General features: G+C 42.9%; 2 protein-coding genes across 3 annotated transcripts in view; one reads left to right on the forward strand and one right to left on the reverse strand.

Annotated features, from left to right (window-relative positions):
• Positions 1–1,099: 1,099 nt before the first annotated feature.
• MPLKIP (M-phase specific PLK1 interacting protein) lies at positions 1,100–6,340 on the reverse strand. 2 transcript variants are annotated; one of them, XM_074199219.1, is made up of 2 exons: positions 6,041–6,308; positions 1,100–2,310 (listed from the first exon to the last, which is right to left on the reverse strand). In XM_074199219.1, exons 1-2 carry the CDS (start codon positions 6,272–6,274, stop codon positions 2,107–2,109), a joined length of 438 nt encoding a protein of 145 aa, XP_074055320.1. In that variant the 5' UTR covers positions 6,275–6,308; the 3' UTR covers positions 1,100–2,106. The 2 variants fall into 2 exon arrangements, with proteins under 2 accessions (XP_074055320.1, XP_074055321.1); XM_074199220.1 differs by lacking the exon at positions 1,100–2,310 and adding an exon at positions 2,317–5,138 and having other exon boundaries at positions 6,041–6,340.
• Positions 6,341–6,509: 169 nt separating this feature from the next.
• SUGCT (succinyl-CoA:glutarate-CoA transferase) overlaps positions 6,510–25,140 on the forward strand; it is a 585,759-nt gene continuing 567,128 nt past the window's right edge. The window contains exons 1-6 of the mRNA XM_074199070.1: positions 6,510–6,618; positions 16,847–16,898; positions 17,004–17,077; positions 18,275–18,360; positions 19,712–19,762; positions 24,315–24,435. Of these exons, the coding sequence (XP_074055171.1) occupies positions 6,510–6,618; positions 16,847–16,898; positions 17,004–17,077; positions 18,275–18,360; positions 19,712–19,762; positions 24,315–24,435 (493 nt within the window). The remainder of the gene's footprint in view (positions 6,619–16,846; positions 16,899–17,003; positions 17,078–18,274; positions 18,361–19,711; positions 19,763–24,314; positions 24,436–25,140) is intronic.

Here is a 25,140-nt window from a genome sequence, read left to right on the forward strand (position 1 = left end):
GAAGACACTGTGGCTATTTTGCTTCTTGGGAAATAACAAGGCTTAAAACTTGTCTCTGCTGCTCAAAGTATGACTTTAGGTTGCTCTTGTGCCAGGTATCTGTTGTTGACATTCGTCTGTAGTCTTGGGGATCTTGTTTCTTAAAACCAACATGACAAAGTACATGCCAAGAAGGCAGGGGAGCCAGAAATCGAACAGTGGAGTTCAGCTAGGAAGCCTCTCATTTTATCTTGAGTACAATAGTTCTTTTGGTTCCACTGGACAGCTGAGGAAATGGAGGCTCAGAGGTTAAGTCACCGAGCCAGGGTCAGATCCAGATCTTCCCACTCCAGTCTGGACAGACTTCCACTCCAGGGCTTCATCTCAGTGTGGGTGAAAAAGCTTCTAGGGGCTTCTTTGAGTGTCTCCAGCCTCAAGAGCTCATGCTCTGGGAGTCTCATTGCCCCTACTAGACACTGGTGGTCAGATGAGGCAAATCTGACCTGTTTGGGGTTTAACTTGGAGATGGCAGGCTTTCTCCAGAACAACATATTGAGCCTTGTGATTTTGCTGTTCCTGTTCTCAGTCTGGGATAGAAAACCAAGGGAGGGGAGTCCCCCCCGGGCAGATGGCAGCTTAAGTGAGTTCATATCCTCTTCTCTCACCAAGACTCTCAAGGTGGGAGCCCTCCAAAGTTGGGCCAGTCAACTCGGGTATACTTACTTGTGCCCTTAATGAAATAAATACAACCTAAAACTTTGGTGGAGTAAGAAGCAGCTTGATGCTGGGAAAAGATCTTTTCCCTGGGGACTTGCTTTTACTTTGGTTTCAATTTGCTTCCCAAAGTTACATTGAAAAGTAGCTGCTGCTTTGCCCTGAATCTTGTCTCCAGACTTTCAAAAGTCTGCTTTAAATTCAGTATTTACAGTACCTGTTTCATCCTGATTGAGAGATCTACTTAGCGTCTTCCCAAGCAGAAGCCTGGTGCCACAGGTCTAAAGGTAAAGCATAAAATTGGTTCCAAAGAGCTTCTAAACAATCAAGCTAGTGTTTGGTTCTGGAAAGCCTATTAAAAAAAACCAAACTAAATTTTCACAACATGATCCTCATCACTATCCAATCAAATAACCAATAATATGCCTTTATTAAGCGTGAGCCTATTATGCATCAGTTACCATGCCTATACAGTACAACATGCACAAAGAAAAAACCATCCATAATTTGCAAGCAGCCAGTGATGATTCAGGAGCAAGGGCTATAAACGTACAGATTTTCTTAAGAGAGACTAATACTTTTCTTGCAACTTCCTTTAACAGAATGTGTCTTTTCCAAAGACAAAGTAATAATACTTTTTGACTCCACGGCCCACCTCAAATAGTAGCAAGTTTGAGAGGTGAAAATTTTTTCCAAGTAAATTTGCCATTTGATTGAAAATAAATGAGATTACAATCAATCTTGCTGAACTGTAATTCCATGTTTAACATAATTCAATAGATTTAGGCCAGTAAAATCGCAAGGAAACATTTTTCTATTCATTTATTGTTAAACATTCTATGTATGTTTGTATACTATAAACATAGCTAATGATACCTAATTATGAAAGCATGGATTTTGAAGCAAATAAAAAAACCCGATGAACAGTTAAAACACCCAAATGTGCATTATTATTTAACAACTTCATTTCCAATGACTGCAACAGTTCTTTCCCGAGATGGTGATAAATAGGACATTTTGTAAAAATTACAAAAGACGGAGTACATAGAATCACACTGAATGTTCTACACAGCACAACATTTACAAAATAAGCTATTTCATGAGCTCCAAATCCCATTGATAGAACATCTGAAAAGCATTATGAAGAAAACAGTACAAAACAAGGACTTAGAAAGCTTACTACAAAGGTTTAAAAAAAAAATTAGGGGCAGTAACTAGTCCACAAGATTAATTGAGCACACGGTCCACATGGGGCATGATATCTGTCAAACTCTCTTTAAATCAATTGCTGGTGAGTCTTCAGAAAGGCAGCATTTGCATCCAGATGGCAGTGGAGTTCAATTTGGCTTTTAAACTAAAGATGTCTTGTTCTTTTTCTGACAGGTCACAGCGCCATTGGAACTTTAGGAACTTTTAACTAAAATATCTCCCCCTTTTGCCAGTAAATACTGTTTGCTCATTGTTGTACTTTTGGTTTACATCTGTTACAGAAACAGGTTCTAGGCCTGCCCAGGGGTCCTCAAGCATTGAAGGTTTGAAATAGTTTTCCACATCATTAGACATTCTTTTCTCTTTGCCACGAGCTGAACCAAATGGCGTAGACGTCCTGGGTGAACCCTTTGGGAAAAAATCATCAAATAAGGAAATATTCAGCAAAGGGACTTTGTAAAACAAAGTTCTTAAAGTCGGTTTAAATGCTAAACTAGGGTATTGATGAGATTTTAAACAGGGAACTACAACAACTGTCTAGGGTCCTCTCACTTGCTAACCTTTCCTCTTTTCCAAGCAAGCCAGAAGTCCAGGGGTTGAGTTCAGTGAACCCTCTGGGGACATCGGCAATGTTGCCTCACCTGCTGAGGAGGATGAACACTTCATTTCATTGGGATCAGAAAAAATACAAGTGCAAGGACAAAAATTTCAGGTAAAATCACTCAGTGATCTCAAGTTTGGGATGAGCCCTCGTGGGATAGGGGCAGACTGCTTCCTTTAGCTCAGCCCCTCTTATATTATCCTAGTAAGAGTCGACAAGATAAAGAAGCAAGATGGACATCTTTTTTCTACTTCTCTCAGTGTGATCCCTACTCACCCTTTTTATACATCATCTGGCCAGAGACAACTTCATGAATGATCATTTAGCACCTACAGGCAAAAATCAAGTCCTTTGCCAATAGTTCTATTCCGCCCCCCCAATTACCAAGTTTCAAATAATAACCCACTTACAGAGATCACTAAGTCCCTTGACAGAATAGCGAATCTTAACTTAGATGAAGCAGAAAAGGATAAACACCTCAAGAGAACTGGCCAACTGAAGGTCTGAAGAGCCCCTGGTGCTGATAGGACTTTTCAGAACCATAGGACAGTCAGCCCTACAACACAAGCAGAGAGCAAATTTCCACTTCATTTGGAGGCAATTTAGGTTCTGTGTCCACAGACCCCCAGAAGAAGCCTATCTGTGTTTGTCTGTGTGATATACATCCATCTATCCATGCATATCATGACTACTTTGGCCTCTGAAAAGGTGTGCACACATTCTATGCCTATATATATGTGTACAGAGGGGGAAATGCTCAGAATGGTCATTTTGTAATTCTTTTCTACTAATGAAACAACAACAAAACAATGAGAACAGCCAGCAATTCTACATCCTTCCTGTGCAGGGGCTGAGCCAGCATTTAAAATCCTTTCATTTGATCCTCAAGAGGCCCTTGGGAGGAAGGTAGTTATGATCTCAGGACAAAGAGGATGAAAACTGAAGCAGAGCTGACATGACTGGTCAGGCTGACCCCGTTAGGGAGTGTCTGAGGGCAGTTTTCAACTCCCGTATTGCTCACTAGAGGTCTCAACATGAATCCACTGAACTCACTGCCCTAAATGTAAATTAAAACTCTGAGTTACCACCTCGAATCCATTAGACTGGCAAAGGTGACCAAAAAAAAAAATGCTGGAGAGGCTTTGGGACAGCAGGTCCACTGAGGGGCACTCTTCTAGAACTGTGGACTGGTCCAGCCATGCTGGAAAGCAGTTTGAACAATGTCCCCAAATCTATGTACCTGGCTCCTAGGGTTTTACCCCCATAAAGGTCAGAGAAAGAGGAAAAGGACCCATATGTACAAAAATATTTATAGCAGCTTTTTGTAGTGGCAAAGGATTGGTAATTGAGGGGGTGGTAAATGAATATGACTGAAAAATTTTGCATCATGAAAAATGAGCAAGGGGATGGCTTCAAAGAAATCTCGAAGACTTGTATGAACTAATGCTTAATGAGGTAATCAGAACCATGAGAACTACTCATACATTTTATGCAATTTATACAGAATTGAAAACATAAGTCATCTTGAAAGACAGAAACTCTGGTCAATGCAGTGTCCAAAGCTCTTATGATGAAACATGCAGCCCACTCTAAACAGAGTTGATGGATTCAGGAGAACCCTTTTTTTGGGGGGGGGAAGCACATGGCTATTACAGCAATTTGCTTTACTTGATTATATATTTATAACAGGCCTTGTTTTTCTTGCTCTTTCATGTGGTGGGGAGGAAGAGAATACAGAACTGAGTAAAAAAAGTGAACTAAGTTTTTCAAAAGCAGAAATAGACCCTCACAGAAAAGAATCCTGAATTCTTGAAAAGAAAATGTCTAAATTTATAAGACTGAACTATGTTGTAATATATGAACAAGTCTTAAAATCTATGTAAATTCTAAGTTAATGCTTGCCAATTTAATTTTTCTCTGTCAAAGTTACTTAGCATTAAAGTTAAACAAGACCAAAAATAACTCTGAGGGGCTATCACCAAGTTTGCACAGGCTATGTTAGTATTCCTTTGGGAGGGTCCCCTCCGAATGAGTAACAGAGCACATGGAAATATTTCCACTTTGCATTTTTTTTATTATAATACAGTGAATTATTAAGTGCTGCTAAACAAACCATTCTATTTTTCAAATTCCATGAATACTATCAACTAGATCCTAGTGAGCAAATAGTTACTGCCTAAATTAAAATTTCATCTATGTGGAGGAACCATGCCCTGGAGGGTTTTTAATGCACAAATCTTCTCTGTATTGTCATTCTATAAAGTGTGTACAAAACCCCCTGGGCTATCATGTGCTTGTACCATTTGAGCATGGGAAAATCCTGGAAATGCAACTTTACATGCCCTTCTAGGAAAGTAAACATGAAACAAGCATTTGGAGGTAATCACAGCGAAATGGAGAAATGTAGAGGCAGAAAATTCAAATTCTAATAAAATCTCAATCCATTTAGACAATACAATGCAACAGGCTACATCGCTCTTGAGAAGCATTTCAGGTGAAGACATCAAGTCCCCTATCTGCTCTTCCAACTGAGAATGCAAGTCCTAGTGGCTAAGCGTGCTGGGTGGAGGCCTACTTATTTGGTCCACGATTTAAACTTCTCTCTTGCTGAATGCAGTTTATGCTCTTCAAAGTTCTACAGGAAAGCAAAAGCTGTTAAAGGACACTTGGAGTCTCTGTGTTTAAGCATAACCTGTGTCTTGGGGCTACTTAAAGTGGATGTGCTCAAGGCCTTGGAGTTCATTTTGTTTTTGAGGTTTTTGCGAGGCAATGGGGTGAAGTGGCTTGCCCAAGGCCACACAGCTAGGTCGTTATTAAGTGTCTGAGGCCGGATTTGAACTCAGGGACTCCTGACTCCAGGGCCGGGGCTCTATCCACTGCACCCCCTAGCCGCCCCCAAACTAATATGGAGTCCTCAGAGACGAGTGCCACCTGGATCTTATGTAAACACACGTAGGCCAGTTTGTCCAGCACTGCTCGATCTGAATTACTTTGCCAAATTTTCCCCATACCACATAGCCCAAGGGGTGTGTGTGTGGGGGGGGAGAATGAACCGTTTTTTTGACAATGATTTTTACCGCCAGCCCCCCCAAAGGATTCACTTCACTCGCTGTGAGTCCCCGGGACTGCCACGTCCGGAGCCAGGCGGGGCGAGGCTCGCGGGGCGCAGGCCGCAGGCGCCCCCAGCCCGGCCGCACCTGCGGCGTGATGCCTCGGATGGGGGTCTCGGCTCTGCTTCGGCCCCGGGGGCAGCGTGGGGCCCCCCGCCCCGCCACAGCCGGGGGGGGGGGCGCTCGCTCAGGACCCCGCCCCCTCGCCGGCCCATGACGTCAGCCCCGCCCCGGCGGCCCCCCGCGGCAGCGGGGGCTCCTCCTCCGGGGGGGGTCGCACCGGGCGGCCACTCACCTCAGTCCACAAGAGCCGGCTCGGGGGGGCCCCGCCCCAGGTGGGGGGGCGGGGAGACCCATCCGGGGACGCCCGAGGCCCGGGGGCGCCCCCCGGGGCCCCCCGCCCCGCGGGGGAGCCCCCCGCACGTACCTGGAGCGGCCTGGGCGGCGCGCCCGGGGAGAAGCCGGGCGGAGGGCCCGGGAAGCCCGGGGAGCGGGCGCGGGGCCCGAAGGGCGGCGTCTGCTGGGGACTTCCGTAGCCGTCCCGCGGGGAGGGCGGCCGGGGGCAGCCGGGGGAGCCCCGGAACCCGCCGCCGCCGCCCCAGGAGGCCGGGCCGGGCCCCGAGAACGGCGGCGTGGGCGGGCGGAAGCTCGGCCGGTGCATGCGGGCGCGGGCGCGGGGCCACCTCCGCCGCCAACCGCCGCCGCCGCCGCCCGAGAGCCAGGAGCGGCGCGAGGCCGGGCGCGCCGCGCATGCGCGCTGAGCCCGCCGCCGCCGCCGCCGCGGCCGCGGGCCCGGCAGGAAGGTTCCGGGCGCACGGGGTTCCGGGCCGCCCCGCCCCACGTGACCGCCCCCGCGGCGGCCCCGCTGCGCCTGCGCGGCCCCGGCCCCCGGCAGCATGCTGGCGGCCAGGCTGGCGCGGGGGCGCTGCGGGCCCCGGAGCCGCGGCGGCGGGAGCGGCCCCCGCGGGGGCCCGAGGCGCCGGTGGAGCGGCTGCCCGCGCCCAGGTAGTCTGTGTGCCCCGCCGACCCCCCCCCGGGCACCGGCTGGCAGAGGAGGGCAACACGAGCGAGTCACGGGGCGCGAGTGAGCGTCACGAGAAGGGGCAGGTGGCGGGGGTGCCCGGAGCCCCCCGGGGGCCCCCCCGGAGACCCCCCGGGCCCCCCTGGAGCCTCCCCCGGGCCCCCCCTGGAGCCTCCCCCCGGCCTCCCGGAGCCTCCCCGGGCCCCCCCTGGAGCCTCCCCCCGGCCTCCCGGAGCCCCCCCGGGCCCCCCCTGGAGCCCCCCCGGGCCCCCCCTGGAGCCTCCCCCGGGCCCCCCTGGAGCCCCCCCGGGTCCCCCCGGAGCCCCCCCCGGGCCCCCCCGGAGACCCCCCGGGCCCCCCCGGCTTCCCGGAGCCTCCCCGGGCCCCCCCTGGAGCCTCCCCCGGGCCCCCCCTGGAGCCCCCGGGCCCCCCCTGGAGCCTCCCCCGGGCCCCCCTGGAGCCCCCCCCCGGGCCCCCCCGGAGACCCCCCGGGCCCCCCCGGCTTCCCGGAGCCTCCCCGGGCCCCCCCTGGAGCCTCCCCCGGGCCCCCCCTGGAGCCCCCGGGCCCCCCCTGGAGCCTCCCCCGGGCCCCCCTGGAGCCCCCCCCGGGCCCCCCCGGAGACCCCCCGGGCCCCCCCGGCTTCCCGGAGCCTCCCCGGGCCCCCCCTGGAGCCTCCCCGGGCCCCCCCTGGAGCCCCCCGGGCCCCCCCTGGAACCCCATCCGGGCCGGCGGTAGGAAGCGCCGACAGCTGGGCGCCGCCCTCCTTCCCTCTCTGCCAGGCAGTGCCCAGGAGCCGGGCCCTGGGGCCTTTTCTTGGTTTTTATGAACTGGGGGGTACAGAGGCGGCATAAAGGCAAGGAGGAGCCCCGCACCCATCCTGTGAAATCCGTCACTAAAACACTTAGTGGCCCCCCGCTGTCCCTCAGTGGGCGCTTTATTTGATCCTCACCACAACTCTGAGGGACAGGTGAGGAAACGAGACAAACAGGTAAAGTGACTCGCCCAGGGTCACCCAGCTAGGCAGCATCTGAGGCTGGATTTGAACTCAAGACCGCGGATTCCCGGCCTAAGCGTCACACTTGCTACCGTTCAGAAGCGTGGATGACCAAAGTCCCCCATTATGATCGCTACAGCATGCCTTTCTGCCAAACTTTTGAAACTTTTTTATTGCTTTTTTTTAAATATTAGACTCCTTTCCCAACATAGTCTTCCCCTCCCATACAGACAGCGACAGCCCTGGAGTCAGGAGGACTCAAGTTCAAATTTGACCTCAGAAACTTGACGCCTTCCAGCTTTGTGACCTTGGGCAAGTCACTTCACCCTGATTGCCCCACATTGAGGGCCATCTCTAGTCATCCTGATTCACATCTGCCCACTAGACCCAGATGGCTATGGAGGAGAAATCAAGCCCCCCCCCCCCCCCCAATCCAACTAACTTGCTTGTCCTGGCATCGCCTCCCTGATGTCATGGTCTTTGAGAACAAAGGACAAAGATCATCATTTCTGTAGTGAACAGTTAACAAGAGGGAAAATTATTGTCTCATCAAAACTAACCCACCCATCAGCCGAGTCTGCTGGTATATCCAAAAGTTCCACACTCAGGGTCTCTTCTTCAAAATAGATAGAAAGGTGTGTATTGTCTTTCTAATTTTTCAAATTCTAAACTAACCACTTCCTCTCCCTGACAAGTGATCATTTCTATATTCACCTCAGAACATAAAAAGACTAATATGAAATGGAAATATTACATACTACTTACCTTTATAAAGTATACAATAATAAAATATAACTACTTGCAAAATTGTTCTACATGTCTGTTTTCTTCTGTCCTTTCTGTGCATTTAAAAGTTGTTTAAATATCCCTCTTTCCCTACTGTCTATCTCTATCCTCCGTATCTCTTGCCCTCTCCCCCTCTCTTTTCTCTGCCCCTCTCCCTCCCTTCCCCTCCCCTAACCATTTTCCCCTAATCCTACCATCTCAATTGAAAACTTAGAGGAAAGGAAATCATGATAGATAAGCAAGTCAAACAAAAATCAATCCTACCATGAGCATGTCCAGAAGTATTTGTCTCATTTTGTCCCTTGAGGCCATCATCTCTCTATCAGTAGGTGGGTAACAGACCTCATTAAAGGTTCCCTGGTGCCTTGTTTGGTCACTGCATTAATCATAGTTTGTTTTTTTTGCAAGGCAATGGGGTTAAGTGGCTTGCTCAAGGCCAGGCAGCTAGGTCATTATTAAGTGTCTGAGGTCAGATTTGAACCCAGGTCCTCCTGACTCCAGGGCCAGTGCTCTATCCACTGTACCACCTAGCCACCCCTTAATCATAGTTCTTAAGTCTTTCAAAATGGTTTTTTCTTTACAGTAATAACTTTGTATACATTGTTTTGGTTCTCCTCACTTCCTCCACAATTCTTTGACACCATCTGTTTTGTCATTTCTTATGGCATGATATTCCACTTTATTCATATTCCCTTTATATTGAGTCATTCCAGCTTGATAGACCCCTTCTCACTTCCAATCTAGGTATTTTTTCCCCCTTTAAATGTACTGTTTCCTTTTTAAGGTTCAGAAAGTTTGGTTTGCTTGAGATTATTCTTTCTGTTTTCATTCTATCCTTTTTATTTCTATGCCTAATTGTGTACAGAAACCTTCTTTGGTTTTCAAATGTCTGTAATGTCTGTGTGTACAGAACCCTTCTTTCTCTGTTTCAGATAGTAATGATGTTCATCTGATGCCTGCTCCTTCCATCCCTCTCTCCATGTTTGTTTATTCTTCCAATAATGTACCCAGTTATGAAGAATAGCAAGTTCCACCTCCTTTTTCTTCCTTTCTACACTAGTGTATTCTTTTTAACTTTCTTTTTTCCCATACTCACATTTTACTCTCCACAGAATCAATTTGTCTCCCCCAATTCCTTTTGTTTTTTGGTTAAAAAAATTGTCTTTGAACATAAATTTCCAAAGGGGAACTTTTTTCTTCTCATCTTATTAGAATGATAACATTACATTATCACACAGCCCCCTTCCTGTTGCTCAAATAAATGTATCTTTCTGGGTTTCTCTCTTTTGGATTTTGTGTTTCTAAGTTCCTACTTAACTCAGATGCTTAAGAATTTTCTCTACCATTAAAAAATTCTCTCCCCCCCCCATGTAGGATTATATTAAACTTTCAGAGTAGATTTTTCTTGAATGTAAACCTTTATTTTTTGCTATTTACATTGCACAATCTCTCTTCAGTAGTGAAACTTGCCAGATCCTGTGTGATTCCAACTGTAGTTTCTTAAATTCCTTTCAGAATACTTAAAATATTCTTTGTCATGGAAGCTGTGGGTTTTCATTGTGACACTGCTGCAACTTTTTTCTTTTAGAATTTCTGAGAGTATTCTGTGAATTCTTTCTGACTTCACTCTAGTTTCTAGTTCTATTAGAACTAGGTAGTTTTCTTTTTCTTTTCTATTTTTTTTTTGCTTAACTTTATTTTTCAGTAATATTTTATTTTTCCTAATTATACCTCAAGACAATTTTTACCATTCATTTTCATAAGATTTTGAGTTCTAAATTTTTCTCTCCCTCTTCTCCCCTCTCTCAAAAATGGTTGGCAATTTGATATAGATTATTCAAATGTTAACATGGAAAGCATTTTCATATTAGTCACAGTTGTGAAAGAAGAAATAAATCAAAAGAAAAAAATAAAAAAAGAATAAAATGGAAAAAATGTAATTACTATGTATTTCTCTCTATTCTAACTTCCTGTTTGCCCTCTCTTTCCTTTCACCCTTTTTCTCCTCACCAGGGTTTTACTTCTGTTTACCACCTCCCTTTTATCTGACCTCCCTTCTGTGAGTCCTACCCTCACCCTCTTTAAATGATCATCCTTCCCTCCTAATTCCCTATTGGATAAGATAGATTTTTCTATTACACTGATTGTGTCTATTATTCCCTCTTTAAACCAATACTGATAGAAGTAAGGTTCAAGTAATACCCGTGGCTCCCCTTCCATCTTTCCTTCTACTGTAATAGATCCTTCATGCCTCTTCATATGAAATGATGTACCCTATTTTACTTCTCCCTTCTGTACCAGTATACTCCTTTCTTAGTCTATTTCTCTTTTTATATTGCTTTCTCAAATTCACCTTATATCCATACCATCTACCTAAGTATATTCCTTCTCATTGTTCTATTAGTGTTATAATTTTAAAGAATTATAAATATCTTCCCATGAAGGGATGTAAATAGTTTAGCTCTATTGAATCTCCCAAGTTTTCTTTTCTCATTTTACATGTTTAGGCTTTTATTTGGAGATTAAATTTTTGGTTTAATAAAATCCTATTTCATTGAATTATCATTTTCTCCTTAATATATTATATCAATTTTTCTGGGTAAGTGATTCTTGGTTGTGGTCCTATCTCCTTTGCCTTCTGGAGTATCATGTTCTGTGACCTCTGATCTTTTAATGTTGCAATGGCTAAATTCTGTGTAATCCTGTTTGTGGCTCCTCTGTATTCGGAATGTTTCTTTCTGACTACTTGCAGTATTTTTTTCCCTTCAGAACTTCCTGATAGTTCTGAACTTTGATTCTAATGTGCCTTGGAGTTTTTATTTTGAGATCTCTTTCTGCGATCATCAATGGATTCTTTCAATACCTATTTTGCCCTCTGATTCTAAGACATCAGGGTAGTTTGCCTTGATCATTTCTTGAAAGATGCTGTATTGGTCCTCCTTTTGACGATGACTTGTAGGTAGTCGAGTGATTCTGATAGTGTCGCTCCTATTTTCCAACTCAGTTGTTTTCCCCTTGAGTTATTTAACATTTTCTTCCATTTTTTCAGTCTTTGGGATTTGTTTGATGAATTTTTGTCGTCATTGGCAAATTCTAACTTTTCGGAAGTTGTTTTCCAGAATTATATTTTGAGACAATAACAACTTTTATTCCTATTAAAAACACTAGAAAGTGTAGAAACTAACAACTTGGAGCCAGGAGGACACGGGTTCAAAAACCAGCTCTGACATATATTGGCTGGGTGAACCTGAGCAGATAACTCAACTTTTCTATGTGCCAGGCAGAGAAGATGCTGGATTAACTAATCTGTTAGGAACAAATGACTTTTTGTCAAATTGTGGTTATTCTAGACTGTGTGTGTGTGTGTGTGTGTGTGTGTGTGTGTGTAGATGGATACAAAGCTTTGGGGAGCTAACAAGGAAGTTAAATATAACTTTAATCTCTTTAAGCTTTCAGTCTAAGGAGGCAGGCAAGACCCACAACAAATCATCATCAAAATGGGTTTTGTGTTTCTAAACTCCTATTCAAGATGCTTAAAAACATTATCCATAATTGACCAATTTCATGACTGGGGGTCTTGCATATATGAATATATATATATGTTATATGTTATGTATGAATATATATATGTTATATGTTATGTATATATAATTTCATGAATATATACTTCACTAAGTAGAAAGGTCCAAGGCTATCTTGGTGTGGAAGGCCTCTTCCCCCTGATGGGGAAGGAGTCAGTCTGATTCCTATCAATGGTCAGCTCTGGGTACGCCTTTGTATTCTGTCTCCTGACTGGATATTAATCTCTCAGGCCGAATCTCTGATCCAGTAACTTTTTCCTTCTTTTCTCATCCCATTCACACTTTATAGACACCTTGATGACAAAGACAGCTTCCCTTTTTAGTTAATACTAATCTCCCATTTGGTACCTTGCCTCCCCCAGGCAATGATTGCCTTCCCCTAACCTGGGAAATTAATTTTTCTCTACACTCCAAACCTTAGACCTCATGATGACTTGGTCTACCTAGCACAGGAGACTTTTTCATTGATATATAGGAGAATCCTATGTTGGGATGGAATGGCTAAATGGGTTTAAAGTGCTTTGTAAACCTTAAACAATGCTCTATCAATGTCAGCTATGATAATGAAAAGAGTTATTCTAGAAACACCAAGATGCCTTCTCTCTAGCTAGCTAGTCTCCTTTGAACTCTATCCAAAAGGTCTACACTATTATTGTAATGTGACCAACCTTTGAACATCATCCCAGAAATCCTGTTTCTTTGGAATGTATGGGTTTAGCAGGGGAAAGAAGCTGTTTACTACTCCACTCCCCTCTTTGTGATTGGAGCAATTGTAGGTGATGGAAGTTAGTCTCTTCCTCCTCCTCCTCCTCTTCCTCCCTCTCTTTCCCCTCCTTTACTTCTTTGTCTCCTAGTCTCTCTTTCTCCATCTCTGTTTCCCTCTCTCTCTCTCTGTTTCTCTTTCTTACTCAGAAAAAGACCCTTGTATTCGACTCCAGGCTAGTCAGAAAACTGAGTGTATTACTACATTAATCTTTAGGGGAACCATCCAAGATACCATATTTGACATCAGTGGTTTTTCATATGGGGTGCACCAGAGTCTAAAATATATTCAACTGTGAACTGAAAGCATTATTTGGGCTTCCTTAGGGTTAGAATACTAAAAATAGATATTTTCATATAGATTTAAACCCCACCCCCTATTATTCTTATAGGTTGAATTGGATTGGAAAGGAAATGACTGTTTTCTCCCAGGAAGGGTCCAGTTTGAGAGACTGTCATGGAAGCAGCTTTAGATTTGCAGTTAGGAGAATGTGGTTTCAAATCCCAACACTTCTCCATACTGTATAGATGACCTTGGACAAGTCCCTTTTCTTTTCTGAGCCTCACTTTTTCCCCCCATTCTTTATTTATTTTATATTATTACAATAGTCTTGTGATGAGAGTAAACATAAACCCCCCTCTCCCCCCAAAAGATGAGAAACCTCATGAATAGTGAGAGAGAGAAAAACATCTTTCAGTCTGTGTTCAGACTCCAATGACTGAGCCACACTTTTGTCTAAGATGAGAGTACACCTCTGAAAAGCATATTGCCTTCAACAATAAGCATGTTTAGTCTGGGATTATTATTTCAACAACTATCAAGTATTTCTCTTTTTCTTCCTTTTCCTTTCCACCCAACCTGAAGGGGAAAAGAAACACAAAACCCTTGTAATAAATAAACAAATTCAAGTAAAACATAACAAGGATTTCTAATATTTCTGATAATCCTTTCCCATGTGTGTTCAGCTTGCTTCAAAGTCTTAAAGTCCACTAAACTCATGGATGATCCCTCTGTGGTCTGGACTTCCTTAGGAAGGGAAATGGACTTGAGGTTGCCAAGAGATTGAACTTTTGGTGAATCTCTCAGCCAAGAGAGCCATACAAGTATGGAGCTCACACTATCTTGTGGAACTGGACTGCTGTGGAGAGAAACCCTTTCTGGTCCCAGACAGGGCAACCACTTCAGTTTTGGGGAATCCCAGTTTTACTGCCAGAGACCTCTGCAGGCATCCTGATTTACTTGACTACTCCAAAGGACTGGAAATTGTCCAATGTTGGAGTTGCTAAAGAGGCCACCCCGTTTCCCATTGACCTTGCACTGTCCAGATGACTTACAGTAATAGTGGAGAGCAAAGACTAGGCCTTTTGCTCCCCCATATTGTGAATTGGACTCCTCTGGTGATCATCGAGCTTTGGGACCTTGTATACCACCTCTTCACATTTCAAGACCTTGCTGCCAGCCTGCCAATCTCCCTAACCCCCAGCCTTGAAAATTTGGGTTTGCTGTTGTGACACCTGCCGATTAGAGATGGTGATTCCTTGCATGTGAATGGGTTGTCATAAGGCTTCTTTTCTGATTGATTTCTTTGAGAAGAAACACACTTTCCCAAGAGAACTTTTATTTTACTTTTTCTGCTTGCTAAAGTTTTCATTTCTTTCTACTCCCCCCCCCCCCAAATAAAAAAAGGGAAACAAAACCTTTATAACAAATAAGGGAACAAGATTTTATTAAGGCCCAATGAATATGTGCCAGAGACTGTGCTACATACTTTTTTAATACAATTATCTCCTCATTTAATATTCAAAACAGCCCTTCAAGGCTCTTACTACTAGCCCTTTGGTATCAAAGAGGATCACACCAACCAACTAATGTTTGGAGTTGTGAGTTTTTATCATGTTTATTGTAGCCAGGGGCTTGCTTCTCACTTGGCCTTTATCAGAATCGCCCCACCCCATGGTGTGACTGATAGGAAACAGAACTATTGAAGGTGGTCTGGGGGATTTGGATGGCTCTTGACTCTTCAAGGCAGGCACCACAACTCTCCTCCCTTTTACAGTTGAACAAGGTCAGATTTGAACTCTGACTCCAAGCTCAATACTCTATCCACTGTGCCACCTAGCTGCCTCTAGGTGAAAATATGGAAAAATTAAATATGTATACATGTATATGAATGCATGTATGTGTGTGGATATGTATATGTTCACATATATAATCTACATATGTGCATAGCAGCATAGATGTATATATCCATATATACACATACTCGTATCTCTATCTCTCTATCTATACTGAAAGCAAGGAGAAGAGGACTTCAGACTGTGAAATGAATAAATGGCGTCATGGAAACAATGAAGTAAATTTGTACAGACTTACATAGTGGGGGTTAGAAGGACCTGATGTGCTGTGGTTCATAGGATCATGAAGAGTGAATATGACTGAGCAACACTAGACATATGTATAGATAAACATGAAACTATAGAAAGAACATATTTGTGAACACTAACTGTAGATATACATTTACTGATGTATATATTATATGATATATATCTATATACATGTAGACATATCCCACCAAAATAAATTCTCTTGCTGTCCTTGTCTCAGTCTGAGTCTTGAATTTCTTTTTTATTAATTAACTAATTTTCATCCATATGCACATGTATATTTTTAAGTTACAAAATTTCCTTCCCCCCTCTCTTCAGCAGGGAACAGTCAGGTTAGCATTGTATCTACATATTTTTGATAAACATGTTTAAAGATTAGTTATTTTCAGAATGAGGGATTAGGATTGAGGGAAAGAGATACATAAGAGATCATTTTTATAAAGTGTTATCAGACTCTGAAGGGTTGGTTGGTTGTTGTTGTGTGTATGTGTGTTTTATTTTGCTTTGTTTTTCTTCCTCTGGCTGAGGATAAGATTGTCCATAGCCAGTCTAATAGGGTTGTTGTTAATGTGTACATTTTCTGAGTTTTGAATTTCTCACCTTCTTCTAAGAGAAAGTAGTTAGCATAGTTTATCTTTGGGCCTGTGGAATTATGCTTGGTCATTGAATTACTCAGAGTTCTTAAGTACTTCAAAGTAGTTGGACAATTAATTTTCCACCCAGATTTGGTTATACATAAATGATGTGATTTTTAAAATGAATATTTATTAAATGACTTATTAATTTTTTATATCACATTCGGTTTTTTTTGTTTTTGTTTTTATTTTTAGATTTTTGCAAGGCAAATGGGGTTAAGTGGCTTGCCCAAGGCCACACAGCTAGGTCATTATTAAGTGTCTGAGACCAGATTTGAACCCAGGTACTCCTGACTCCAAGGCTGGTGCTTTATCCACTATGCCACCTAGACGCCCCTCACATTAGGTTTTATTTCATATTAAATATATTATTGAATTGATCTCTTTTCCCATTCCCTACCCAGAAAACTTTCTTTTGTATCAAGGTTAGAGAAAAAAGCTATTGTTAAATCAACCAACATTATCAACTGTGTTGCAACATTCCACACCCAGAACCCCCCCCCCCACTTTTTCAGTGGAGGTGGATCTCATCTCTTCTCTAGGAACTGAGCTTGGTTGTTGTTATCATAGAACTGTTTCATTTTCTTTGCAATTTTTTTCATTCTATAATTCCCAGTTGCAGAAACCCAGAACTGTCCTGCTTGCATTGATTTTCCCCGGTGTAGTTTTAGGGTAGAAGGCTTCCAGAGTGCTCAAGATGGGCAGGCCTGCCTGCTGGTCCCTTTGCATTCTTCTCCCTGGCAGGTTGGGTCTCCCATTGGATTTGGTCACTGGATCCTTGCTCTGATTGTTTCATCAGATCAAATTTTCAGTGCAGTTGGGCTCATTGTTTGTACTTCTCTCTTGTACTTGGTCATCTCTTAGCTCTTGGTTTCAGCCAGGTCTTGGAAACTTTAGATTTCAAACCCCAAACAGACACACTTTCCAGCAAAGGCTTTTAGAAAAAAAGTTCCCCCTACTCCTGGCCCAAACTCTGTCCCAATTTCCTGAGAGGGAATTTTGAAATTAAAGTTATTTAGAAGCTCAAGGGAAAAAAAAAAAGGTTTATTTTGGTATTTTTTTCTCTAGATACTGACAATGTGAAGCCCCTGGATGGTGTGAAAATTTTGGATCTGACCAGGTTTGTCTCCATGGGTCTAGTGGGGGTGGCCTGTTTTGAGGAGAAATAGCAAGTGATATTTTGCTGGAAGGCAATGAATTTATTCATCCATGTTAAATATTGCAGAGTATTGGCAGGACCTTTTGCCACGATGAACTTAGGAGATCTTGGAGCTGAGGTGATTAAGGTGGAAAGACCAGGTAATGGTTCTTTTGTTTTTTCCAATAAATAAATAAATATTGTTAGTCATACCTCAGCTGTTTGTGTGGCTTGGCCACACTGTTTTGTTTTCAGTTGGAAGTAGAAATACAAAGGACTTGACGTGCTGTCCTTCTGCCCCTGAGGTCGCTCACCCTTTAGAGGTGCCAAGGGTCAGGGATTGGGATTCAGCTTGAACTACCCAGCCCTAAATCAAATTCTAGGCAAGGGACCTGGGAATGGAGTACAGGGCAGAAAACTGATGTGCCAAATTAGGGTTGAGCTGAGCCTGCAGCCTTGGTTCCCAAAGCAGGCCTTGGCAGCTGAGCCTAACTACTAGAAAGAGGGAGAGTCCTCAGATAACCTGGGGGAGTCAGTCCTTGAGAGAAACAGGGGAAATAAGGTAAGAAAGAAAGGAAGAAGAGAAGGGGAAGAGAGAGAAGAGGGGTGGAGTGTGAAAGAAGAGAAAAGAGGAGAGGGATAGAATGAAGAGAGGAGGGGAGAAGAAGAGGAGAGAGGGAAAGGGGGAGACAAGTGAGAGAGAGAGGATAGAACACCGAATTGAACAAGAAAAATGGGTAAAAATTAAAGCCCTTTCCAAAAGAGCTGAAATACTCCCAATCCTGCTTTCCTTCTCTTTCATTTTTTGAAACCCAGGTTTTCCTTTTCTTATTTTGGATTCAATAAACATTCATCAATATGTATAATGTGCAAAGTTTCATGAGAACGATCCATAAGAACATCTTCAAAATCAATGAACCTGTTCAGATACTCAAGGATTTGTACTAGATAGTAACCTTATGAGAGTAGGGTCTGATGAAACCAACCCAGTCAGTGGTATAGTGGAAAGAGCCAGGGATCTGGAGTCTTAGTGACTTGGTTTTTGTTGAGGGCAGAGATTGTTTTGTTTTGGGCGCCTTTCCTAGTTCCTGAAACATATTGGGTGCTTAACTGATACTTAATGGATTTATTGGAATCAAACCCATGGAAGGAGGGCTCACATTGATCAGCTCCAGGTCCTTTGAAGCATCGAAGTGAGAGAAGTCCTCTGGGCATTGGGCTCAGCTGGGATTTCCCCACTCTACCCATTAAGACCTCTGAGAAGTCTGGAGGTCAGTGCTTGTCCTTAGACTGGAAGGATGTTCAGGGCTTTTCATGGGAAATATCAACCATCATGAGAAGACTGCTCTGATTTCTAGGAGTTGGCGATGATACTCGAGCTTGGGGACCACCTTTTGTGGGATCAGAGAGTACTTATTTTCTCAGTGTTAACAGGAATAAAAAGGTAAGCTTTATTTGGTTCTTCCCCCCTTCCCCCCCTCAAGGAATGAATTTAAGATAATGAAATCTGCCAACCTAGAATATAGAATCATAAAACCTCAGATTTGCAAGTGAGTCTGAGAGAGATCATCTAGTTCAACTCTATTTGGAAATTGAGGCACAGAGCAGTAAAGGAACCTGTTCAAGATTATACGGCCTCGATCACTTTTTATACATAAATAGAATTGCCAAATGAATATTAATTTTTGTTGCATACCTCTAGAACTGGAAGGAACTTTAAAAATCACCTAGCTTAACTCTCATTTTACAGAAAAGGAAACTGAGGCCCAGTGAATTGCTTAAGACTATGTTGGTAGGAAAGGGTAAGAGATTTTGTGAAAAGGGTCCTGGGGGGCAGCTAGGTGGTGCAGTGGATAGAGCACTGGCCCTGGAGTCAGGAGTACCTGAGTTCAAATCCGGCCTCAGACACTTAATAATTAATAATTACCTAGCTGTGTGGGCTTGGGCAAGCCACTTAACCCCATTGCCTTGCAAAAACTAAAAAAAAAAGAAAAAAGAAAAGGGTCCTAGACTTGGGATTCAGGTCCTGGGTTTGAATCTAACTCAGACATTTACTAGCTCTGTGACCCTGAGCATGTTCTTGGTCTGACTGGGATTCAAAGTAAGAATACTGGGATTTGAACCCAGGTTCTCTGAGTTCCAATTCAACAGCATACTTTCTTTGACCACATCCCACTTTTTAAGACATTTTCTAAGTGTGTGTTCTGCATTTGATTCTGTGAAGAGCTCAGAAGCCAAGCCACGGTTCTCTGAACCCAACTAGTCTTCTTAGGATCCAAGAGAATGATCTTCCTTAGTTCATTACTGTTGTTGTCTCTTGATTAACGGGCAGGCTGCCATTCAGAGATACTTAATATGATGTAAAGAATACTATAACTTTATAAAAGTAAAATATAAAGTAATAATAGAAACCTTACTTTCTACCTTGCTAAGAAACCAGCCTGGTAAAGGAACAATGTGGTACCTTGGGTAGGAACAGGCTTCAAAGCCAAAAAGTTCTGAATTCAGGGGCTTCCTTATTTACTTTCTGGCTATATTACCCTGGTCCAGTCATTTAACCTCTCATTGCCCCAGTCAACTTTGAGGATGGTAGATCATCACTGGTAAAGGGTGACAATGAAAACACCACACTAATGAAATCAAAGGTGCAGGTTTAAAAGAAAAACCCATAAAATTGGTTAAAAAAAGGGTTTTAAGGGACATATTAGGGGAAGAATAGATCACATCACACAAAATGAGCTCCTTCTGGGTCAGGGTCCTGTATAGGCTAATAGATTGTTTCATTTTCTCTTCAGAGCATTGCCATAAACATCAAGGATCCAAAGGGGGTGCAGATCATCAAAGAGGTAGGGAGTGCTTTGTAGGAGGCAGCACACACTTCAGGGGAGATGGGGCAGCAGTTTATCGATTGGCTTTATTTGTAGCTTTTCATTATGGGGCTGTATTCTGTTCCTGGAAAAGGCTACGGAGGATGTAGCTGACCTTCCAAATATATTCAAGAGTTAGGGGTATGGGGATTTTAGATGTGATGCCTTCTTGTTTGAATCATTCTCCCAATTCCAAGATGACTCTGCAGACTTGAAATAGCACCTCTATTGGATATTGGGGGGGTAATACTAACAACAAAATAAAATCCCTCTAATAATAGTGACCTCTACCACAAAACCACATTGCCTGAGAGAGTTCCAAATCCTCTGTACCTGCCTGGCTGGATTAAGGGGAGACATGACTTTCTCCCTCAAATCTTCCTTTTCTTGACCTCAAGCTAATTCAGCCATAAGAAGAGGAGGATAGACATTGGATGGCGATGAGAAAACTCCTTGTGTAAATGCAAGGTTGCCCCCACAATGTAGAATCTCGAGAATTTTCTGGAGCAGAGAAAGGTTAAGCTTAAGGTCTTCCTAGTTATGAAATGAGCTCCCAGTCCACTCTGCCACACTCTCTTGGACTATTGAATGGAGAAATAAAAAACTGGCAATGATGAAGCCCTCATTTGTTTCTATGCATGTTAAAAGAGCATCAGAACCATCATCAGCATCAACATCAGCATCAGTATCAGCATCTTTGCTCTGTTGCTGTTCCCTTTAGCTTCTGGACTTGAAGGACCAGGCAAGAAAAGGGTGGTGAACTTTCTTAAGTTAAGCTTCAGACTCATGGCCTGAATCCGCTGACATAATTATAGTCCCCATTTACATAATGCTTTAAACTTTGATGCTTGCCCAGCTAATATGCAAACAGATACAGAATAATGTAACTTGGTATTTGTTGGATTTTTATTTCATACTCAGATTCTAATTATATTTATTGACATCAATTTCTCCTTTAATACTGAATACAGAATAAGCCATACTTTGTGAGGTAAGTGGGTGATAACAATGGATAGAGGGGCAGGGTCTTGGGTGAGAAAGACCTGGCTGCAAATACAACCTATGTCTACAAGATAGAAGATGCTCCAGTATCTTTGCCAACCTCACCCCAAATGGGATCACAAAGAGTTGAACACAACTGACGTGACTGAACAGCACAATTGAATACTACAGTATCGGAAACATTTGAAGAGGTTGACTTCTTGCCATTAATACTCTGTATTGTCCTCTCAGGGCTTTACTTCTTATCTAAGATTGTTGAGGTTGTCTTGGGACATTTGTCTGGGGAGACTACTGCCATTTGCTTTGTTTCTTAAAATTAAGAAAATGAGTCTGTGAACTTGAGCATGCACTGAACATTTTGGGTGTTCATCTAATTTGGTTTATTCAATTCAACAGTTTAATGCTTGCTAAGTCAAAGGTTCAGAGACTGGGCGATGGAAAGAACCTGCAAGGTCAATCTCTCTACATGCAGCTGAGGAAATTGAACTTCCCAAGGTTAAGTGACTTGCCCAAGGTCCCCCAATAAGTGACAGAAGTGGAATTTTCCAGGTCTCTCACTCTAGATCTAACATGGTTTTCTATAGCACCCACCCTACAAGGAACAGTTCTAGATGCTGAAGATTTAAAGACATTTCGATTGTGCCTGTTGGTGCCTGGAAGGTTAGCATTGCTCAACCAAAGTAGGAAAGTTTGAATGTGAGCAGGTTTGCTGGGGTGGGGGGTTGCAATTAGGGGAAGAAGAAAGAGTCCTAGTGAGTCCTGTTGAGTTTGAGATGTCTGAAGGGCATTTAGGTGGATTTCTTATAGTAAATAGACGAATGTACCTAGAGCTCAGGAAAGAGATCGGGGCTGGTTATATATGCATATCTCTATAGCTACATATCTATTCATCTATCTGTGTCTCTGGGAGTCATCTGCATAGTGATGATAAACTCATGGGAGCTGATGAGATTAACATGGAAGAGATTGGGGAGATGGCGAGCATCATGCATCAGGGTGTTCTTATATATTTAGTTGGCATTCTATCCACATGATTAAATAAAGCTCTTCATTAGGCACTGTGAATACAAAGAAGAAAAAAGAGACAGTCTTTAGGGGAATTTAATTTATAAGAAGGTTTTAGGATAATTTTTGATCATAAAGTGCAAAGATGTGGTGGTCACTTCTCTGTCCACCTGCTCATTTTCCTTATTCATTCTTGTCCTAGATCTAAGGCTGGGCTCTTAACCTGAGGTCTGTGAATTTGTTCTTTAAAAGAGATTTTGCATTTTCAATGCAATTGGTTTTTCTTGTATTATGATGAATTTTATTTTATGTATTTAGAGCATTATTGTAAAAAAGGATTTCCTATGCCTCATAAAATGGCAAAAGGTGAGGGTCTGAGTTAATGCTAACAAGACATAAAAAAGGTTGACCCCCTGCTTTAAAGTAATCAAGGGCATTTTTGACATTTTCATATTAATTATTAAAATTATGAAATCCTTAAAGAATGAATTACTTCTGTGTTCTCCCTTTCTTTTATTAAACTAGAGAAACTTTCCCCATAAGCATTTGCTAATTTCTATCAATACTCTTTAATTTCTTTTTTTAAATATAAATATTTTATTTGTTTCATAATTTCATACATTGGTAGTTTCTACAAATCACTTTTTGAGTTTTACAATTTTTCTCCCTCCTTCCCCTTCCCTCCCTCCAAGTAGAAGGTAATCTGATCTAGACAACCATGAGAAACACAGATCGAAATTGAACTTGCTGTGAGAGAAGAATCAGATCCAAAAGGAAGAAAGAAAACATCAAAATGACATCGTAGAGAAGACAACTTTTAAAAATTGAAGATAATAAGCTTTGGTCATTGTTTCAGCTCCGCAGTCCCTTCTCTGGATACAGATGGTATTCTCCATCATAAATCCCCTAAAATTGTCCTTGGTTATTGTACGATATATCCATCAATACTCTTAATCTCCTAGGTTTAAAAAAATCCTGATCACTGGACATGCTATTTATTAATAATATAACAAATAATAAAGATAAATAATTTGTTTACAGTATATGAGCTATGAGAAAGATTATAGCCAAAGTCACCTGTAACCATTACTACAACTGCAAAATTTTCATTCTGGAAACATAATTACACCATTCAGTTCTTGTATTCTAAGAGATAAGTTTATGTCTTGAATGAAAAACCATCTTCAGATTTGTTCCTGAGGCAAACTTCAAACTCATTTCTTTCAGGAAATAAGTTCCCTTAGTCCTTTTTCCTTTTCCTCTCCTCTGGCATCACAGCTACTAGCCTCTCCGTAATCCCAGTTAAAACTCTTTAGGGACCCTAGTTCCCTAACCTAAATTGAGTTAGACTGTGGTTCCAAGGTTTTATGGCCTTCTAAAGATCAAGTAACAGGAATGGGAGTCTCTATGGGAGAACTTCAAGTTGCTTCTATTTTCTAATGCAGAAGAAAACAGGTACCCCTATAAGAAAACACTTAGTAATTCCAGAAGGGAGGCAGAAGTAAAGGGGATCGGAAAAGGTTTCATGGAGGTATCACCTCTAGGCTTTGGCTGAAGCTGGAATTATGGGAGAATTTTCATTGAGAGAATTTATTGTTTCATTGATCATCTAGACTTAAGAAAGTGATGGAGAAAATGCAGGTTAAAGAATATGTGCCTTGCTCACTTATTTTAAACATTGTGCAGAGACATGGAGATGGCTCCTTCATCTGCCTCTCCTTTCAGCTATCAGTTGTTTGGGATGTTTTTGTGAGGAATAATGGTCCTGACTCTCAGAAATGGGTCTAGGACATAAGCAATCTGATCAGTCTGACTGGAGTGGAGAGGCTGAGGAAATAAGGCTGGAACTGTAGGCTTCCCTTCTGGGGAAGGCCTTCCATTCCAGGTTGGGAATTTTCCTTTTTATCTACAGATAATTGAGAGCCACTGAAGATTATTATGCTTGAAAATGATCTTGTCACACCTGTGTGATAGAGGGAAGGCCATTACAGTAGTGCTGATGGGTGATGATAAGAGGCTGGGTGAGGGAGAGAAGAGGTCAGTGAACCAATGAACTTTTATTAAGCACCTACTGTATGCAAAATACTTTACTAAGTGGTAGGGATACCAAGAAAGGCAAGCACTTGGTCTTTGCTCTTAGAAGCTTATATTCAAATGGGATGCTGATCAGATGGGCAGCTAGGTTGCCCAGTGGGTAGAGCACGGGAGTGGAGCCAGAAAACCTGAATTCAGATCTCAAATGACACAATTAAGAGTTGTGTGACTCTAAGCAAATCATATAACCTTTCTTGGTCTGTTTCCTCACCTGTAAAATGGGGACAATAATAGCACTTCCCTCAGCGGACTGTTGTGAGGATCAAATGAGAAAACAAATGCACAGAACTCTGTAAATCTTTCACTTGTACTAGAAACGCTTGCTTTATGTCTGGGCAGGGGGTGAGTTGGGGAGAAATAGATTGTACTTTTTGGACACAAAATATGAGATGCCATTAAACATGGCTCCTTTATCTGCCTTTCCTTTCAGCTGGCAGCTATTTGTGATGTTTTTGTGGAGAACTATGTTCCTGGCAAGCTCTCAGAAATGGGCCTGGGCTATGAAGACATAAACAAGATCGCTCCTCATATTGTCTACTGTTCCATCACAGGTACTGAAGCCACTTAGGCAGGATCAGGACTCCCCATTTTGCAGGGAGGAGGGCAAAGATCCTTCAGGCTTGAGATAAAAAGCCTCTGACTAGTCATGGTTTCCCCAATAGATCTCTTGCCTAGCTCTTCCATGTTTGGTGTGTGTGTGTGTGTGGGGGGGGAAAAGCTGACTTTTTTCCCCCCTCTTCCTATTCTATCCTTAGTAACCAAACACAAAATTAAGCACTGCAATAGATAAACAAGAATTTTTGAAAAGAAGATTGCACATGAAACGGTGAAATGTTATTTGCTTTTTGTTTAGGGAAAAAGTAGAGGAAGTTTTACAAAGTAGTTAACAGAGTGTTGTGTTTATTTCCTTATCCCTTCTGAATTCCTGTTCCGTGCATTTCCCTGGATTTTATTGCTGTTTTCATTTTCGCTGTTGTTGTATCCATATGGTCATTCAGTTTTGCTGCTTTACTTATCATCTTACCATTTCCCCATTTGTCTTTGTACCAGGAGATGGGCTTTGATCGGTTTGAGGAGGACTTGTTGAGAGTATGGAGAACAAGGAGCCAGGCACAGGGAGTGGACACAGGGTACTCCTCCAATTAGTCCCCAGGGATGGAGGCCCCTTCTAAGACAATTTGTGGTCAGAAGTCAGGGTGGACGGACTTTGGTTGAAAGAGCTATGCCATCCCTCAGGGACCATAAAAACAAGCTGG

Source organism: Macrotis lagotis, chromosome 8, assembly GCF_037893015.1.
Source record: "Macrotis lagotis isolate mMagLag1 chromosome 8, bilby.v1.9.chrom.fasta, whole genome shotgun sequence".
Classification (NCBI taxonomy): Eukaryota; Metazoa; Chordata; class Mammalia; order Peramelemorphia; family Peramelidae; genus Macrotis; species Macrotis lagotis.

What these genes read in the sequence shown, in the direction of transcription:
- MPLKIP (XM_074199219.1), bottom strand. Translation starts at nt 6,274, where the DNA reads ATGCACCGGCCGAGCTTCCGCCCGCCCACGCCGCCGTTCTCGGGGCCC. An exon ending in CGCCGCCCAGGCCGCTCCAG is followed by an intron (nt 2,311 to 6,040) that starts GTACGTGCGGGG and finishes TTTTTCCCAAAG; the next exon opens with GGTTCACCCAGGACGTCTAC.